Raw genomic sequence first — 20,997 nt, 5'->3', positions numbered from 1 at the left:
TTGTGAAATAAGTTATTGGCAAACCAGAGTTTATTGGTATATGAGCAGTTTGGGAGACATTTAAAGATGGGGGAATTGTGGCATTGTTTGGTTTTGCATATTTATGGTTTTGCATAATTTCTCTGTTTCAGGTTGAAGAAAACCCAATGTAAATATATTAAACTGTACATGTTGATACTATTTTTGTAGACTCTAGAAGTGAAGTAGCTATTTCTTTTTTGGGGGTGGGGTTCAAGACAGCATTTCTCTGTTTAGCCCTGACTGTCTTTATATACCAGGCTGGCCTCAAACTCAGAAATCTACCTGTCTTTGCCTTCCAAGTACTGGTATCAAAAATGTGCACCACCACCGCCTGGCTGAGGTGGCTATTTCTTATGACTATAAATGGGTCACTGGGAATTCTTTAAAATTTGGTGATAAATGGACATCTGACACAGTAACAGTAAAGTTTGAAGTGGGAGTGTGGAGACCTGGTGAGCTAGTTAGTAAAGCAGGGAGGGTACTAGATAGAAGTCCTTTCATACCTTCCTAGGACTGAATCAGATAACCTGAAGCGTTTCCTGAGTAAAAGTGATGTCTCTTGTTCATGTCTGCCATAGCTTCATATATAAGCTATATGTTTTGGTGTGCTTCCAAACATTCATTCAGTCAATCATGGAGGCTCACTGCTAGAGCACTGCTCTGTGCTGTTTAGCAATCCCAGACCTGAAGACCATATGAGCACTTGTTTACGTCATCTTATTCCTGAGAACTTAGTGAAGACAAGGGGCAGCATCCCTGATAGCTGCACCCCAGATCTAACACAGAACCTGCTCCAGAGCAGACGGCTTAGTAAAAAACAGGATGAATGAATGACTTTTTTTTTTTTTGGTTTTTCAAGACAGGGTTTCTCTGTGTAGCTTTGCGTCTTTCCTGGATCTCGCTCTGTAGACCAGGCTGGCCTCGAACTCACAGAGATCCACCTGGCTCTGCCTCCCGAGTGCTGGGATTAAAGGCGTGCACCACCACCGCCCAGCTATGAATGACTTTTATTAGTCACCTGCCTCACTCCCTTCTGTCCTAACGTTCTGTATGATCTGGGCTACTCTAGACTCTTTAGAAATGATGCTGTTTCCTCTTTTCTTTCCCCTCCCTCCCTCCCTCCCTCCCTCCCTCCCTCCCTCCCTCCCTCCCTCCCTCCCTCCTTCAATGAAAAGACTAGTGTGGGAATACGTTCTCAATAACTGCTACCGAGGCTACCCTTGCCTGGCAATGTTGCCAAACTGCAGTTCTCACAGCATAGATGAAATAAATGCACATAGAACACACCGTGGCTCTAGAGCCAAATGAAAGAAGCTGTAAAAATCAGCTATAGGAGAGAATAGAGATGTTGGAACCTCTGTCTGGCTATATGATTTTACTCTGTAACTCCTTGTCAGTTTTCTAGCTCTGTCTTCTTTTTCCTGACACTGGTAGTTGTATATCTAGAAGGGGGCATTTCCAGTGAAGTGTCATCTCTGTCTTATAGAACATTCTGGTCTTGAGACATTTCACATGGAAAATTCTGTAATTAGGTTTTTCAAGGAGCCTCAAAGAGTGAACTTCACCCACAGGAATTTACCAAGGCATCCTTATGAGGCACACAGCCTGTCTTTCATTTGGGGTAAGTTCACATAAGGGTAGTTCATTATTACAATAGGAAGTAATTGTAGTCTTTTCATGGGATCGCATCATGACCTGCACCATGTGCAGATGGTTGCTTGATGGGAATTGAAGCTCATAATGCCTTTCTGTGATGTGAGGGATCACCTTTGCAGCCAGTGCTGACCTGCCTGTGCGGTTTCAAACCCCATGTTGGTTGCATCTAGCTCTTTTCATCAGATCCTTGCAAGTCTTACTAGCCTCGGAAACAGGTTTTCCAAGGTGATTTTATGTCACTGATTTACACGTCATCATATTACAGCTTTCTGTTTTGTGACACTCCAAAGAGCAGCGGGTTTCATTCAACTTGTTTGTGGTTCATCTTGTCCTAGTCTTCACACTGCCTACGTGGAAAGCAAGGTAAATGGAACCTCTTAGGGAATTTGCAGTGTCCTTTGGGCACTAGTGTTACCATGTGCAGCAAAGAAGAAAGGAGGCAATAATGTAGGAAAGAATCTTGGAAATATTTGTTCTTATTTTGACATTTTACATGGGGCCCGAGCCAACTTCTCCCATGTATTGATAAGAACTCAGACAGCTGCTCCTAGTTTGCTGCCTTCTTCTAGTACACTTGCTTTTGCAAAGAGTTGGAATCTGATTTAACTGGGCCAGCACCTGAACATGCGCAGGTGCATGTGTGCTTAAATCTAGGCATAAGGAGTAGAAGCAAAAATGTACATGTAAACCTGAGGTTATTTGTTTTTAGGAGAATTTCATGAGCACCTTATTCAATCTGTCCAACACTATGAGGTTGTATAAGCGAGTGTTTTGTTTTTTGATTTTTTGAGACAGGGTTTCTCTATGTAGCCCTGGCTGTCCTAGAACTCACTTTGTAGACCAGGCAAGGCTCAAACTCAGAGATCCACTTGCCTCTGCCTCCCAAGTGCTGGGATTAAAGGTGTACACCACAGAATGCACCAGCGCCCAGCTTTTCACAAGAGCGCCTCATTTATCCACCATTGGCAATTTAAATACTCACAGCTTATAAGTGCAAGATCTCAGTTATACCCCAGGCCTTTCTGATAGCAGTGCCCAGGTGGCTACCTCATTTACTTCTCAGAGGAACCTATCAGGTATTTGTTTTTAATTTCCTTCTTTTATTGGTCAGGAATGTTTACTCTTAGACAAGAACTTGAAAGTCACACAGAGTAAGTGAGAGCACTTTACTCACTGGGCCATCTTGCTTGCCTTCAGTATGCTTTTTGCGAATGGGTTGTCCTATATTGCCCAGACTGCCCTTGAAATCCTGCCTCAGTCATCTGAGTAACTGAGACTGTAAGTGTGCGCCCTGTTCCTGGCTGCTTCTCTTTTTCTATTACAACAATCAGAGAAGCTTCTTAGAAAGTAACAGAGCCCAAAACAAACAGAAATCAAAGGAAACAGAAGGATGTGGGTTTCCAAAGGAAAAAAGAAACATTTTAGTACTTGTAATTTAATGGATTAGGTTATATAAAAAAACATAACTTGAGGTCTATAGGACTTGAACTCAGGTTTGTTAGTATGTTAATCGTGTATTTATTTTGTGTGCATTTGTGGGGCAGTGGCGGGAGTACAGTGGTCAAAAGGACAGCCTGGAGGAGTTAGTTCTCCTCTCTTACTGTTTTAGCCCCAAGAATTGAACTGGCATCAAACTTGGCAGCAACTTTCTCACAGAACCCAAGTTTTTTGGTTATTTTGTTGTTGGTGATGATTGATTGGTTGGTTGGTTAGTTGGTTGGTTGGTTGGTTGGTTGGTTTTGAAATGGGGTCTCACCTAATAACTCTTTAACTACTTAGCTTACCTGATACTCACTACATAGACCATGCTAGCCTGGAACTCACAAAGATCCACCTGCCTCTGACTCCTGAGCACTGGAGTTTAAAGGTCTGCAACACCATAATACCAGGCCCAGGATTTTGTTCTTAACGTGATGCTCTATAAAATGTTTAACTTACACAACAAAAACTATCATGCTAAGCTGTTAACCTTACTAGGAGAGTATTTCTTTCATAATGCAGTTTACTTGGTGGTAGAAATGAAATTGAAAGAAGTGTTTAGAAGTATTTATAGTTACCAAAACATTTGTTTAGAATGTGACTCAGCACACAGTGTTGTGTCTTCTAATTTAACTCAAAACTTGCCACTCTTACCATCACCCACTGCTTTACTTGGAATGATTCAAGTTTTCACTGTTCACTTTTGTCAGTATAGTTTTTAATGTCTGGTCATTGGGTTCTCCAGAAGTATTGCTATGCAGGAGCATCAATAATAGCCAAGCAGGAAAAGGTTGACCATGCTGTTTGCATTTATGCCTTATCTATACATGATTTGGGGCAGTTTTACCAAACATTGGCCACTTTTCCTGTGGGAAACTTGATCCCTAAAAGGAAATGGACATAGCTAAAGGGCTACATGTCACATGGGACTTAGATTTATTTTTAGAATGGCATTATAATGCCATATTTGGTTTGAAACAATGTGACAGCGGTCCATTATTTTATTAAGTACAGAGTCATCTTTTCTGAAGCTGGCCACTTTCCTCTTGTATTATCTACCATAGATAGAACCATAGTGTCAGTGTGGTGCTTACATATTCATGCAGTTGATCCATCCATAAAGATCAGAAGTGCTTGTTGGCAGATATTTCTATAACAGGCTTGCTGAGTTTAGTTTCTATAGTTAAGACACTGTACAAGGTTGTCCTTTTGTTTTAATTTTGGGGAGGATTGTTTGCTTTATTGGATGTTGGGGACATGAGTGAAGAGGCAGAGGCATTTGACGTTACTCTAATTGTTTGTCCTGAAATGGGTCTGTGCCCTGAAGACTGGTTTAAAACAAAATAAATCTAGCCAGCACAAGTATTTTTTTCTTGAGCTCTACAGTGTTTGGGTCAGTATGATTCATAGGCTAAAAGAAAAAACAAAATCCTATTCTATCATTTATATTTTAAGTGTCAGTTTTTCTATCTTATTTATCTTCTTCATAAATTCATGTGATTACAATGAAGTAGGATTTTGATGACATACAATAGGTTGTTTTTGAATTGCTTACTTTGGTCACAGATCTGCTCCTCCCCAGACCAGGCACTAGGTCCCAAACAGGAAACCTTGCCAAATACATATTTTTCTGTCTTGGCTTCTCCCTCAAGATTGGAAGTAGGCCAGCAACATCAGTAGTAACCCTTGCCACTAGATATGAAGTTGATGTACCAGGCCTATGTCTCCCACTTTTCTTCCACACAGTGTGTCTTTCCTTTTTATAAACCCAGTGAGGCAAATAGATTAAGTTTTATAAACACATACATTTTATAAGTAAGTACCTCAAAGTTTAGCTTAGGTAAGTAGCCTGCCCAAGGTTATGACAGCTAAGAGAGGCAGTGCACAGACAAAACTGCCCAAGACAGGGTTTAAGTCCTGCCCGTTGTGCATTCTATCTCCTCCGCTCTTTGTCAAAAGCCCAAATCCAGAGGCCACACAATTGTGGCCCGGTTCTGAAGTACCTCAGTCACCCCTGTGTTCTAGGATAATGGAAATGGATTTCCAGGCTGCTCTGTGTTTTCTGTGATGGAGCTTTGGAAGGGAGACTTTGAAACATTAACTACTGAGTGTCTGTATAGTATTTTATGTTTTAAATCTGTATAGCTCAATTTCCTGTCTCTCTTTGGTTCAGCTTTTAAATTCTGCTGTTAACTTTAAATTGTTGACAAAGTTATTATCATCATGGGTACTTCCAACACCTCTCTGGAAACAGTTCTCCAAAATATGTGTGAAAAGCATTCTCTTTCGACAAATTGATTTCTATTCTCCATCAAGTTTGATTTCTACCAAAATCCCCTCTATTTGTTGGTGTGGAAGAATAACACTGTAGCACAGAAATCCCATGGTTCCTAGTTGAAAGGCAAATAATGACTTGAAGAACAGTAATGCCAGCCAGTTCATTTGCATAGCTACATAAGGTGTATGTTGAATATTGAAAGCTCAAGTCATCGATAGAGGTGTTTGTTTTGTGTTTTAGTTTTTTATTGTTAATAAATGAGCCTATTAGTTACATTTATTTCTAGGATTCATATTTTGATGACAAAAAGATAATGGACACTGGGGTCGCTTTCCATGGAGTGGAAATGCTTATAATTCTTAGAAGACAGTTTTTTACAAAGACATTAGTAATGTGGTAGCGAGTATCCTCAACATCGTGAAATGTAAAGGCCCTATAACAGGTGCTATGTTTTGCCCTTTTCCTCCTTCCCTCCCTCTCTTGCCTCCCTCCCTTCCCTCCCCCCCCTTCCCTCCCCCCCTCTCAACAGTTTCAAAGCATACTGGAGATACAACTTAGTGAGATGGGTCTTTGAGGACTAAGATAATTATGGCTTAAATACATTTCAGTAATTAATCCCAGCTCTGGGAGGCAGAGGCATGCGGATCTCTGAGTTCGAGGCTACCCTGGTCTGCAGTGTGAGTTCCAGGACAGCCACGCTACACAGGAAAAACCTGTCTCAAAATACAAAAACAAACAATCAAAAGCTATAGCTGACTTTTTAAAAGGAGCTGCAGACTGAAGGAACAGCTTAGCAGGTACCAGCATTTGATACACATGCCTGATGATCTGAGTTAGATCTGCAAAATCTGCTTTTAGAGCTGAGGCAGTCGTCTGTAATCTTCCAGCTCCTGTGGTGATGTGGGTCGTAGAGACAGGAGAGTCAGCACAGCTCTCAGAGCAGCTAGGTTGGAGTTCACAGTGGTGGCAGAAATAGGGGACTCTGACTTAACAATGTAGAAAGCAAGAACTGACTCTCAGAAGTTGTCTTCTGAGTTCCACATTCATGCCACGCCACATCTTATCTATACAAGTACACACACACAACAAGGATACACAACCAGTAAAATATGCTTTACTCATGAAAATACATTTTTAAAGACAGGACATGGGCAAGACATGCTGGCACACCCAGAAGGCTGAGGCCAGCCTGAACTATATAGTGAGACCCTGTCTAATGAATAAATAATGTATTCGAGTGGGGTGCTTTTCTGTTTCATTAAGTGTTGCATACACTTTTACAGCTTTTATAACATTTGGAGTTATTCCTGAGAACTTTTTATTTGGGCAACAAACCACTTGGGAAATATAATCCTCTCTGCTCCTTATTTCACATGGCAGCCTTCCATGGCATTTCTTTTGTTTGGGCATTTTCTTTTTCTTCCTGCCATTCTTAGCTTTCTATTTTCCAACTTGAGTTTACAAAGAGTATGTTTTCAAAGGACTTCCTCCAGTTCCCAGTGCCTTATTAATCCTGAGAAGTTACTTAGTCATCCAATTCTCATAGTAAGCTATAAAAATAGACATCCAGAAAGATTAGAGTGTGGGACTACTATGATTTGAACTGATACACAATTTTGACCTGAGGAAAAGGAAATACCATGTGTTATAATTTCCCTAAATTTTAATCCATATACGGTTTTTAAGGAGCTTTAAAATGTAAGGAGCTCAGATCTCACCCCCACATCAAGCATGGTGGGAGCTAAGGGATAAGAAATCACTAGAAACGAATCACACCTGGCCCCTAGATCTTGGTTATTAGTGACATCCTTAATGAAAGGAACAAGAACTATGTGGTGGTTTTAAGGGATACTGGTCAAGCATTTTGTATAATGTCCTTCAAGAAGTTGTCTGGTATTTTTCTTGTAAAGCTATGAATTTGAAGCGGGAAGATATAAAGTAAAAGCCATTCTTATACCACGAAGAGTGCCTACTAGCAGAGTCATTTACCACTCTTAGTACTGATCTTGCTTGTCTACCCCACCTCCCATTCCATCACTGTAGCGGAGTATTCCACTCTCACTTCCTTGATGACATAGTATGTACATAAGTTATTTGAAATTCTACCTGGGTGATTTATCTCTTTACCCTATTTATTTATTTAATCCATCATTTATTTTTGTATATACAGATATTTCTCTCACACTCAAGGCTATAACTCAATATTACCATATTTGTTAGTTGCTTAAATTGTTTGGCTTAAGTCACTAGGAATGTTTTTCATTGGCTGTCAATATCCCTCTGACATACTTCCATCAGTACAGACATTCTGTTGTTGGTAGTGTTACTGGTATCAGTTGGTTGGCTTGGTTTGTGGTAGCAATAAAAATTAAGAAGTGTTTATGGGATTTTTTTTTGTCTGTTTCTTTTTTAATTTTCTGGCAATAAAAATATTCCAGGGTTGTCTCCTGTGTTTTTCGCCTCAATCTTAGAGTCACTCATTTATCCAAGTAGCTCTTACTCCTTTTCTTAGCAAATGGTATTAAACTTGTAGAGTGGGGTATGCTGTGTGATTTACCAAAGTAATTGTATGGTGTGTAGGCTTGTCATTTGTAAGAGGTCCAGTTGTTGGATTACCTCACCAATGTTTGGTGCTTTCATTTTAGCCAGCCTAATGTGTCAGTGTGTGTGTGTGTGTGAAGTTTCTGAGCTACTTATATTGTCTTATTTTGTTGCTTAAAATATAAAAGACAAATGTAACTATTTACAATATTTCATTTAAACTGTTACTACATTTGAATATACAGAAACATACAGATTTCTTGAGAATTGACTTTTGTAACTTGCAGCAAATACTGTTAACATTCATTACTATGTGAAAGATACATAATCAAAAGGAAGATCAAGTTATAGCAGACTCTGACAGTGTTTGGGGCACTGAGCATGTATAAACTTATTTGGCAGCAAGTAGGTGTATTTAAAATCAGTACCCAAATCTTCTTTCTGGTCACATTGTCAAGGATAAGGATTTGTTTTGGAATTTTGTGATATTTTTAATATTATTATTCTGACAAGAATTTATTAAACTCGTCATTATTAGAATTCAGGGGAGGGACATGTGGTTTGGCCTATGAAAGATCAAATGGATTCATTCCAAGTTTTTCAGCATATTTTGTAAGATCAAATAGTTTAAGGCAGTGGTTCCCATAGGACTCCAGTTTGTTACCGTTTTTGCAGGCTTCAGAAATTCATCCTGTGATTTTTCATTGTCTGGTCCCATGGTCAGTGGGAAGGGCAGTGGATACATGAAAACTGCTGGGGATGTTAGAGGCAGCAGGGCATTGGTATGCCTCATGGGTGACTGCTGGCATTAGTGACACCTATTTACCTTTTTGTTGATTCAAAGACCACTCGTCTCTTCTGGCAGAGGAAAAGAGGGGTTTCTCGTTAGGTGTTTGAACCCTGTGCCGTTTGGCAGTCTCACTCTGCATTCTTGTGTCATTTGCCCTTAGGAAACTCTGGTTAGGGGCCTTGGACCATGGCTGAAGAGATGGCTCAGAGGTTAAGATCACTGACTGCTCTTCTAGAAGACCTGGTTCCATTCCCAGCACCCACATGGCAGCTCAGAATAGTCTGTACCCAGCTCCACCACACATGAAAGGAATGTACATACAAAGCCTTGGACCTTTCCCATTTAGGAATGGGCATGAGCTTCATGCCAGAGGATAGATTAAGCATTACTTTATCTACTCAGGTTTTCTATCAGAAGTACTTGCACTCCTCCTTTGAAGTAAACGTGAATGTTTTTCTGAGGGAAACCAATTCTTAGCAGCTTATTTTCCTTTGTACACGAAAGTTCACTAGCCTCACTTCCTGATGTGCACAGGGAAGAGAGCATGCGTGTGAGGAATGAAATGGCACCTTCCTTCTGTCTGGTCCACCCTCGTTACACATTACACTTACAGAGGATTAGTCCCTGAAGAGGCAGTAAGTGCAGGCGTGAATATGTGTTTGACCTTAAGCACTTAAAGTACGTAAATAATGGGACCCTTTTGTACAAATCCAAATAGATAACTATCTTCTTAATGGCCCTGGGCCTCTCTTCCTCTGTTTCCACAGGAGTCTCCCCAAGACAGTGCTATCACACGGGATATTAACCGCACGTTTCCAGCTCATGACTACTTCAAGGACACAGGAGGAGATGGACAAGATTCCTTATATAAAATATGCAAGGTATTTCATATTAAAATATAAAAGTATTGGTTTTGAATAACAGTTCTAGTTCTTTGAAATTATGTAAAAGATAAACTACAAAATGTAATTTGGGCTTGTTTGGGGCTTTTGTTTTTAGTTTTTTCTGTTTTTTGAAACAGGACCTTGTGTTGTCTAGGCTATATTCAGTCTCACTATACCAGAGGCTGGCCTTAAATTCCTGTTCCTCTTGCCTCCAGTTCCCAAATCATAGATTTACAGATGCATTCCACCATGTTGTCTACAAAGTATAATTTGTATTTGATTTTCAGAATTGGAAAAGAAAGATTAAGACAACAAAAATGAGTATCTGAAAGCCGTAGATAACACAATTTTAGAGTCATTAAAAATCAGGAAATAATGAGTCCAGAGAAATGACTCTCTTTAACAGCCCACACTGCTCTTCCAGAGGACTGGAGTTCAGTTCCCAGAACCTACACCTAGTAGGTCATCACTTCATAAACTCCAGCTACATGGGGTCCAATGCCTCTGGTTCTGCAAGCACCTGTATTCATGTAGGTCATGCTGTTATGCTAGAAGTCACTCTCAGCCAGTTAGAAGCAGGACATGCGAGGCTAGAAAGAAGATAAGGACAGAAAATAGCATATTCTTGGTACAGTCTAGCCATCTCATTATGACCTCATAACTACTGGCCTGCACAGGACTGTCCGTGTCGGCAGCCAGTCATGGATAGGGCAAGGACCTGTGGAACCCTACTTTCTCCTACTGAACTGATGGATACTGAAAGATTCTGGGCGAGCATGAGTCCTCTTCAGTTGTGTGCCCACTGTGAGCCCTGCTGGTGAGCCCACCAGGCTCCAGTGGAGAGTTGCAAACCCATGGCCATACAGAATCCTAGTTCAAGCCAGTGGGTCACAAAACCAAAGAGAGACAAATATGGGAAAAGGATTTGTCAGGAGGAGAGTATTGACAGGTACAGGAGGAAGGTAAGGGGTTGGGAAGAAAGTCGTTAGCATGTATTATATACATGCGTGAAATTGTCCAAGGACAAATCTGATAAAGACTGTTTGAAAACCAGAAAGAGAAAAAGAATAACTGAAGCCAGTATAGCTAAATGTGACACTTACCAAGACCAAGTTCCACTTACCAAGACCAAGTGACACTTACCAAGTGACACTTACCAAGACCAAAACAGAGGAAAAACAGTTTCAAATTTGGTTTGTAAGGCTCCTGGGAGCCATGGAATGCTTATACACATTCTAGGTGCTGAAGTTGGCTCTGTGGATATGACTCAACAGTAAGATGTGCCAGTGCCCAGGTGGATTTGTAGCACTGCTGCTTAATAAATAAGTGATGGTGAATATTCATTTCTAAGATCTGTACCTGAACACCAGACAAAGAACAGCCTATTCAGTTGTAATCTTTTTGTTTTGTTTCGTTTTTTCAAAGCAGGGTTTCTCTATGTAGCCCTGGCTGTCCTGGAACTTGCTCTGTAGACCAGGCTGGCCTTGGAACTCGCAGAGATCCACCTGCCTCTGCCTCCAGGTGCTGGGATTAAAAATGTGCGCCACCATGCCTGGCTGGTTGTAATCATTTTAAAAACAGATTTGTTCTATTGCACATCAGAACCACGGTGCTAAAAGGTTGGGACCAGACCTTTTCAGTCTTGTCCTGATTTCAGAGCCCGTCTTTGACCTTTTCCTTCTCATAATTAAGTAGTTTTTTGTCGTGTGTTCAGACAAGACATAAGACATGTTCTTAAGGAACTTTCACTTAGTTTTTTCTTTCCAATCTTATCAGCTGGCTTTAGGAGGGGCTAGTGACATACTAGGTGATTTTAACTATTGAGGACAGTTAGACTTTAAAGAAGTTGTTCTTTAATTTCTCTGTAATGCTCAAAGCTGTGATTCTATTGTAATCTTCTTAGGTCTTTTAGCCACTTGTATCTTTTTTGTTGTTGTTGTTCTTGTTTTTAATTTTACAACACTATTCAGTTCTACATAACAGCCACAGATTTCCTTGTTCTCCCCCTTCCTGTCCCCCTCCCTTTCCCCCCAGCCCACCTCCCTTTCCCACCTCCTCCAGATCAAGGCCACCCCCGAGGACTGAGATCGACCTGATAGACTCAGTCCAGGCAGGTCCAGTCCCCTCCTCCCAGATTGAGCCAAGCGTCCCTGCATAAGTCTCAGGTTTCAAACAGCTATCTCATGCAGTGAGCCTAGGACCTGGTACCACTGCCTAGATGCCTCCCAAACAGATCAAGCCAATCAACTGTCTCACCTATTCAGAGGGCCTGATCCAGTTGGGGGCCCCTCAGCCTTTGGTTCATAGTTCATGTGTTTCCATTCCTTTGGCTATTTGTCCCTGTGCTTTATCCAACCTTGGTTTCAACAATTCTCGCTCATATAAACCCTCCTCTTTCTCGCTAATTAGACTCCCAGTGCTCCACCTGGGGCCTAGCCATGGATGTCTGCATCCAGATTCCTCAGTACTTGGATGGGGTTTCTGGCACAACTATTAGGGTGTTTGGCCATCCCATCACCAGAGTAGGTCAGTCCCTAGCCACTTGTATCTTGTATCTCAGTTCTATCTTCCATACAGTTCCCCGCCATGTTGCAGAATTCCCAGAAATTATGCCAGTGTCCACTGCCTCTGCCTCACTTCTGTATCCAGTTTCCATGTCTCAGCCTCCTGCAGCTCTCTGCCTTTGACTCTCCCTTCCTGGCTATCCTCCTGCCTTTGAGCCTCACCAGTAATTTTGTCTTTTCTCTCTCTGCCTGTCCACCCACAGAGACCTTCCCGTGGTACTCAGATGGAATTCTCCAGCTCTACATGGCCCTTTGAAGTCCCCCTCACTCTCAGAGCAGAAATTCTCAATTACTAGACAGATGTGCCAAATCTGTGTTAGCGTGTTAAATCCTTGGTGCCAGTTAGTCTCTGTCAGAATCTTGGAACAAAGTTGGTCTTTCGAGTTCACTTAAAAACATGTTTATTGTGAAAGCTTTCAAACACAGAAATTGATTATTGTGGTGAATTTCTGTGTATTCCCTTCACATCAGCTTCCTTTCATGTTGCTTTATCTGTCCATTAGTACTTCAAAATATATTGCTGCCTGTAAGGGAACCAGCCCTGAGCTGTCTTGGAATCCATGGTGTTAGTGAGGGTAGGACTTTTCTATCTGAGGGATTTTAGGGAAAGCATTTACACTCTCTTGGTGGTTTCTTTTCTGTATTCTCTCACGTTGTACTACTTAATTGCTCTCGTGTTCCCTTTCCCTGCACAGTTTCAGTACTCTAATAGCATCTCTCAGGCAATACAAAAGTCATAAAAAGTACATTCCATTTCTCTCATTATCTAAGAACACCTGCAGCCCTTACAGGAGCTGCATATTCAGATTATCTTCTGTAGCCTTGACTAGTCAGAATTTATTTTTACAAATTGGGGTCAGGAATGAGTGCAAGGAATTAATCATTTGCCAGCTAGCAATAATTAGGCTGTCTTTGTATTTACAACCTAGTCAGACAGGACAGCTGTGTGTGTCCTTGTGAACAAGAGAGGGAATGTAAACCATAAGCAAGGCATCTGGTCTAATCTAAAGCTCTTTTGAAGGTTTACATCAGCTTGCAGTGCTCATCCATAAAATTAAAGGAATTTGAGGCATTCTGGCTCCTAGTTTATCTTAATATGAGCAGTGATCATAAGCAGTTTCTTAGTGGAACTCAATAGGCCCCGACTGTGTCAAAAGTTACCTAGCATCCTCCTGACAGTCCACAGATACAAATGCCCGGAAGATCGAGATGATTCCATGAGATAAACACATACTTTACAGGCAGTCAGGAATTTTCCCACAATCATATACATTATATCAAATACCAGAGAAAAGGATGTAAAGGTACAACAAAAGGAAAAGATATTCTGGAGTCTCGCAAGCCCTGCTTAAATGAGGTATACCCATCAGAGTGTTTTTCTTCTGGTGGGTTGACATGTGCTATTCCTCTGTTATGTCTATTGGCTACCTACAAAAATAAAATTCAGAAATCTTGATTCAAAGTTAGACTATTGTCCATCTCAGCCCTCCAGTGGCTGCTCTATATCCAGACTTCCTTGAATGCCATCACACAGCTGGCTGTGTCAGGGTCCCTCAAGACCCTCCTTTTAGATGCTGCATCTCTTCTGATTGATGTCAGTCTTCCTTTCCCACCGTGTCACTGTGTCCCAGGTTGTTTGATGCAGTTGATGACCCTTAAAGTTGCATTTCTCTCTGTGTTTGCCCTCTTATGTTGCTGGCAGTTTTATAAAAACTTCCTTGAATTAGTCGCCCAGCCTCTGGGGTCTAGCCTGCTTTCATGTCTACTCCAAAATTTGTTTCTTGTTTACACCAAAAATAACTCATTTGTGCAGCTTCCACAGAAATCTTGAGCACTACAGTCATAACACAGTGGAATAAAATAAAAACCCCTGAGTTCATTTTCTGCTTCTGGATAAGGGTAGGTGATGATTTGTAATATATCCTGGTTCATAACTTGCTCCTGCTTCACCAGATAACTTCTGGCTTTACAGAGCTTGATTGATTTGTGGGAATTCCCTCACTGAAGTTCTCAAGGACAGTAGCACTGCTACTGAGCATATTACAGATGTTCCTTAAGTGTCAATGAACTAATGAAATGCTTTGCCCTCCTTTTCTTCATTTTAGACCCTTGAATCTTTTACTCCCACTGTTTCTCAAGTACCTCATGTACTTTCAATACATGTGTGCGTTCATTTGGTCCTTATCAGCCTGAATATTATGTTCCTATAAGTAAATTTGTTGCAACTCTGTGGGTTTGGTCCCAGGTTTTGGCACCAAAATGTGAGTTTTGCAACTCTGGGGAAAGGTATCCTGACTACTTGGGGAGTCCGGCAACACCTTGAGCTGCTTAGGAAAGCTCTGACAGCTGGCAGCTGCAAAGAGACAGCCCAGCCCTAGAGGGCGAGGTATCCCAGACACCTTGAGCTGCTTAGGACAGCTCTGATGCTGGAGCTGCAAAGAGCTCAACCCTGGAAGGGAAGTTTTTCTGACAGCTCAGGAAAGTCAGGCCTGGAACTGCTTCATCAGGAAAGGGTATCCTGACTGTTTAGGAAAGTCAGGCCTGGAGCTGTCAAGAGCTCTGCAGGGAAAGGTATCCCGACTGTTCAGGAAAGTCAGGCTATACCTGGTGTGATGGGGGATGGTCTCCCGCAGGATATAGCAATCCTGCTCCTCTCCTGGACAGCCCCTACAGTGGGGCTTTGCTCAGCCCCCACTTAAGGGGGCTTCCTAGCAGAGCTCTGCTTCTCGGTCTAAGATGTTGCTTCTTTTGCTTCACTCTGGAAAAGGGGAAACCCCTGCAGAAATGTAGCAATCTCCTCTGGCTCCAAAGAAAGGTCTTACTTTTTCAGCTCTCTCTTGCTCTGTCCCTGACTCAGCAAGGATCTTCTCTACATCAGTGAATGAAGATCTTCACACCCAAAACTCTTGTGAGAAAGCAGTTTATTTGGGAAGGAGGAGTCCAGGAGAGTAGCTGCCTCTACCAGGGTGGAGAGAACAGCTGTCTTTTTTAACTGACCAGGCAGGGTGGTTTATATAGGATGTCCTGGGGGTGGAGTCAACCAGGGGTTGACTTGGGGCCCAGGATTCTGCTGTCCTGCTCTGTGATTGGTTGGTTTCACAAGTCAGTTGGCCAGGGACAGAGATGGCTCTGATTTGAGCCAAACTGTGTTTCTTTCACTGGCCTTACTTAGCTTTTTGACACTAATTTTGACTCTGATTCTAGGGACCAGCAGTATTTCTTTGGCACTAGTTCCAGAGTCAGGGCATGTTTCCTTGGTTCTGGGTTTGGGAATAAAGTGTTCATTTCTCTGGCTCAGGTCCCAAACCCACCCTGTATTTCTTTCCCTGGTCCTGGATTCCAGGGCCAGGGTTCTACTGTCCTGCTCTGTGATTGGTTGGTTTCACAAGTCAGTTGGCCAGGGGCAGAGATGTCTCTGATTTGAGCCAAACTGTGTTTCTTTCACTGGCCTTATCTGAGTCATCTTTCTGGGCTCCAGAGTCAGGGTGGGTTTCTTTAGCCAGCCCCTTTTCCCTACAGTTCCCCTCTGTTCTCTACCTATGGAGACTCCATGCATGTATATAAAGTTACATAAAGTTACTTAAGCTGTGCTGAGCTCTTTGCCTAAGAAGGGTGAGTGAGGACATTAAGTCAACATCATGATATTAGTAGTGTATATAAATAATGTGCACAAGATCTAGCAAAACTGACAAACGCAGGCCTCTGACTCTGTAACTGAGTCATGATGATACCAAATGCTTCCCAGAGAAGTTGCCAATCTGCAATGATAGTTTTCAACACACTCTTAGCAATTATTGGCTCTAACATTAATTTTTATTAACTTAAGGTGTGGAAAGAGATGTGCCTCCTGGTGTTATAAACAGGTTCTTTCTAAAGCTCTCATTTTGTATCTTGTCTTTGAAAAAAGGATATGTTCTTCTTGTAGCCCTCTCATCAGACAAGCTGTGAGGAGCCGGAAAGCCTGCTAAAATTACAGTGACTTCTACCTGAGTTTATGAAGATAGGATTATAAAGCTATGATGTCTCTAAAAGCTAATGATAAAATCTGTGTGTGTGCGCGCGCACGCGCACACACACACGCGCGCGCACACACACACACACATACATATACATCAAAGACCCTAGAAGGATGAAATGTTATCTAACCATAGGGACATCTGACTGCCTGGACAATCACCCTAGGTTCTTCTGTAACACTGGGGCATCCAACCCTGGCCTACAGTCTTAGTATATCTGACAGGCATTTCTGTTCTGAGAAGCAGGAATTTTGAAGGAATGTCCTTCTTGTCTTGGCAAAGTTTGGCAGTCGGTTTTTGTTGTTATTGTTGTTTTGGGTTTTGTTTTGTTTTGTTTTTTCCGTCCTGCTTGTCCAGTTTGGACAGTATACTGTAAGCAGTTGAGGAAAGGGCTGTTTCTTTGCCCACATGTCTAGCTTTTGCCATAAAGAAAGCAAACTCTATACAAAGGTTCTTCAATGCTCATCATCTTCTTTGAAGTAAATGGGTGCTGTCAGGAGCAGACATGTCTCACTGTCATGAAAAGTCTTAGATGTTAGTAAATATATTAAATGTCATAGTCTGTAGGTGTCATCTATGTGAATATATCTCTGTTTGACCTTGAAAACATACCTAAAATGACTGTAAGTTTGATTATAATAGGTGACTACTAACCTGCATTTATTATCCTAAATAGTTTGTAGTGATAACTTTTGAGGACTAGAAATTGACATTATATTGTTCAATGAGCTGCATAGGTACAATAGGTATAAGAAAATTAATCTTAAATTTATATCAACATACAAAAATCTTAAATGAATAGAAACATATATACAGTATAACAAAAATAATCTCAAATTTGTATCATACAAAAATTCATACCAATGTAAAATATTCAAGACTGGTTGTTGCTTTTTGGATTAAAGTAGATTTAATAATCTACCTTTTTATCCTATCATTTCCATACCCCCCTTTTTCTGTTTAGAACAAGATCCCTGAATCTAATCTCCTTTGTTTAGCTTTTTTTTTCTGACCATTTCCAATAACAACTTGTAACTAACCTCCTTAAATGATAACAAACATCTACCAAAATTTTGTATGTTCCCTAGACTGCTTCCTGTTGTCTGGGGGTGCTGGTATCTTTGGGGGAACCTTGAGAAAATTAGGATAATAATGAAGTCTTGGCTGGAGTGGTCCATGAGGTTGGACCATCTCAGCCAGCAGCCTTGAAGCTAGTTTGAGTGCTGAATTTTGAGGAGACTGTAACAGAGGCATTTTGAAATACTGGATTACCTGGGTCATCCATTTTCATTGGTGTTTGGTCCCCTTGTTCTGAAAATACATAAAATTTTAAAGGTAGTATCCATTACAGGTATGGAATGTATTGCGTGTACAAGTCAGTTAAAGATGATTTTTTTTGTTTTATGTTTGAGCAGGTAAAATGCACATTTCTTGTAGTTCTTCTAGGTTTATTTTTATGTCTGTAGCCAGGATTTCAGGGAGGTCTTTCCCAATCAAACCTGATGTTCTTTAATCTGGAATGAATCCACAGCTTCTCATTCCCTGTGGAAATAAGAGCATAACCTCTCCCCCAAAGCAACATACCTTTTGACCTAATTTTTGAAGTATATTTTTAAAATATCAAGACAGTTTTAAAATACACAGGTTAGTTTAATCTAGCAGCTTTTATAATCCAGTGTCTCTTAGCAGCCAACAGCATTCAACAGAAATAAATTGGTCATACGGGAATAGCATCATTACTTTATAGCAGTGGTCCTCAACCTTCCTAATGCTTCGACCCTTTAATACAGTTCATGTTATGGTGATCCCCAACCATAAAATTATTTTCATTGCTACTCTTATGAATCATAATGTAAATAAGCAATATGCAATCCCAAGGGGTCATGACCCACAGGTTGAGAACCACTGCTTTATTGGCTTTCCCCCTTTCTTCCATAGTTTACATGAGAACTACTAATGCTAATCACAAAAAACAGCTCAAGAGCAGCCGAGAAGGGACCATGGGGAATTGTAGATATCAGTGTTCTAGTCAAGATAATGTTCATAGGCAATGAGAGTAATCATCTACTGCCAAGGAAATTAAAAATAAGAATCCAGAGAAAGCCACAAAAGATTTTAGAGCCATCACTCTTATCAAAAAGCCTTTTATACAGGTAGATGGTTGAATAATATTAACTAATCAGTACCTCGTTGAACAACACATCATCTCATCTCTCAGGAGTCCTAGAGAAGATGGACACTTAAAATGTGGCCTAGTAAATGCTATAATAGCCATGTATGTTTAGCAAGTACCACAGAGTTACAGAGAAGAGAGTGATTCATTCTGGTTGAATTGGGACATTTTTTGGGTTTAGAGGAAGAATACATTTTTCAGGCAGAGAAGAGCATCCCAAGATGATCACATGAGCTTTTAGAACAGGAGCTGTTAGAATCTGATTTAATGCTCAACTCATTTTTGATGAACTTTCTCCTTGGCCACTGGAGGTAGCATGGTGACAGCTCCTTTACTGTAAGGATGACACTGGGACTAGAGAGATAGATTAGCATCATCCTTTGGCCTTCAAAATGGCCCAGTGAGGCTTGGATAGCATCCTCTTACTTCCTGTCTTCAAGGTCCCAAAGAGCAGGCATGGCCCATGAATGAGTCATTCCTTTTTAGTTTTTTCAAGACAGGGTTTCTCTGTGTAGCCCTGGCTGTCCTGGAACTTGCTCTGTAGACCAGGCTGGCCTCAAATCAGAGATCCACCTGCTTCTGCCTCCCGAGTGCTGGGATTAAAGGCATGCACCGCCCGGTGAATGAGTCGTCCTCTAACCACGGGTCTCGTCCCTTGCAGGCGTACTCCGTGTATGACGAAGAGATCGGCTACTGCCAGGGCCAGTCCTTCCTTGCGGCTGTGCTGCTCCTCCACGTGAGTAGTCGGGTCTCTGTCACGGCTGCACCAGCCTCTCCCGGCTTACGTGTGGCTAAGTAATGGCAGGTTAGATTTCCTTTCTGTTTTTCAGAAGATTAGACAAACTTGAGTATTGGCTGACCCTTAGGGACATTTTGGTGTCTGTACAATAGCCACTGTCATTAGTAATTGTTTGGAAGTTCATATGCTAGGAAGAGAGCAAGGCTTTCTTTAGTACCATTTTATTTATGCCTTCATTTAATAAAGACCTTTACTCTCCAGCTTTTTTTAAATCCATAGACATGTCAGAACTACGTTAAGCTGAATAGCCATATTTAGTAGTCTTAATTTGACTTCCAGTTACTGATTTATTCTTTATCTTCATTTTCCTTGTCCACAAACACAACTTACTATCTTTTAAAAAGAAAGTAGCAAACATTTGCGCTTGTGTCTTGTAAGGACCAGGGTATTCTACATCATAACTGTAATATCACATCCCACACTCACGTCCTGCCTGGCACACAGTCCACACTCAGAGCTCCATCCCAGTACATGTGTGATTTGTTATTCTGCTGTACTAGGGATTGAACCCAGGAACACAAGCATGCTAGGTGAGTTTCTTACCTATGAGCTATATCCCCTGCCCATATGCGAATCCTTTATGGCCATTACTCTGTGATCCAGCAACAAATCAGATGCTGTATTTGTTTGTCTTTTGTCCTTACAAAACCACCCTATTGTCTTTGTTTCAAGCCATTGACTTTTTAAAAAAAATTTAAGTACATTGCCTCATAAAATATGTCACATGCTTAATTTGCCTAATCATTTTCTTATTATTTAACTTAAAAATGTGTGGCAAGAATACTCCCCAGGTGGTATCAGCAGTTCTGACTGCTGCTGGAAATTTGAAGCTAAGAGTGAGCACAGGATAAACCTAGTGATTCCACCATCTGTAAACAGACAAGCATGCTTGCAGGGATTTTAATGGCTCCATACAGATAAAATGCAATGAACAGTGTAAGACTGTAACAGAGATCCTTGTTTAGATTAAAGGCTCCTCTTGGCAGATAACCAGTACAGCGCAGTGGACTCTGAAAACAAGAAAGGCTGTCACTCTCTTGTGTACTTTTCAGTGTCAGTTCACCTTTTTCCTTGTTGTGTTGCAATAGAAGTATTGTAAAAGCATGAAACAGAGTCGACTACTGCTGTCCATGGGAATCATATAGTATGTAAAAGCTGAAGAACTTCAAATGCATGGAATTAAAAGAGGCATAGTGGGACTGCAGTGGGAGAGAGGGAAGACAAAGACCGTGTTAGAGAGGAGAACACGGGCCACAGGAAACCATGCAAGCCAGAGTAAAGCTTACATGTTTGCTTTGAGAGGGCAGGATGTCTTAGGAGGATTTTAAGCCATTTTGTAAAGATGGCCTTACAGGTCAAAAGAAAAGGCTCTGGGTTCTTTAATGGGAGCTCAGCTTGGTGATGTCTATAGCAGGTACAGCAGAGTTACAGAGAAGAGCAAGGTTAGTTCTGGATGAATTAGAACATTGTGGGGAATTTGGAGTATATACTAATGCTAGGACATTAATAAACAGATCAGTTGTTTTTTTCTTTAACTTTGATTTATTATTTTAGACAGACTTTATGTCTCACTCTTACACACCTAAATGGTTCATCTATTTATTTGTTTATTGTAGTTTCACACAAAGAACATTTATTCCCATTTAATAATCACCACCCCTTGAAAATGGTTTCCTCAATCGCAGTCCTATTTAGAACTCCTGCTGCTTCCTGAGTGTTAAGTGTGTGTTTTCTTGCAAGAGAAATGGGCAACCCCACATCAGAAATACCACACAAATCCAACCTCTTCTCCCTAA

At 41.1% G+C, this 20,997-nt stretch overlaps 1 protein-coding gene across 7 annotated transcripts in view; it reads left to right on the top strand.

The window, feature by feature from the left end:
- The window catches only part of Rabgap1 (RAB GTPase activating protein 1), a 125,885-nt gene that overhangs the window by 80,624 nt on the left and 24,264 nt on the right, over positions 1 to 20,997 (top strand). For all 7 annotated transcript variants that reach the window (XM_015986153.3, XM_076568475.1, XM_006992533.4 and 4 more), the window contains 2 exons: positions 9,533 to 9,646; positions 19,064 to 19,138. In XM_015986153.3, coding sequence (XP_015841639.1) covers positions 9,533 to 9,646; positions 19,064 to 19,138 — 189 coding nt within the window. The remainder of the gene's footprint in view (positions 1 to 9,532; positions 9,647 to 19,063; positions 19,139 to 20,997) is intronic.

This window comes from Peromyscus maniculatus, chromosome 4 (assembly GCF_049852395.1).
Source record: "Peromyscus maniculatus bairdii isolate BWxNUB_F1_BW_parent chromosome 4, HU_Pman_BW_mat_3.1, whole genome shotgun sequence".
In the NCBI taxonomy this organism is placed as follows: domain Eukaryota; kingdom Metazoa; phylum Chordata; class Mammalia; order Rodentia; family Cricetidae; genus Peromyscus; species Peromyscus maniculatus.
Note: the sequence above shows the minus strand (reverse complement) of the source record. Positions and strands in the feature narration are given on the sequence as shown.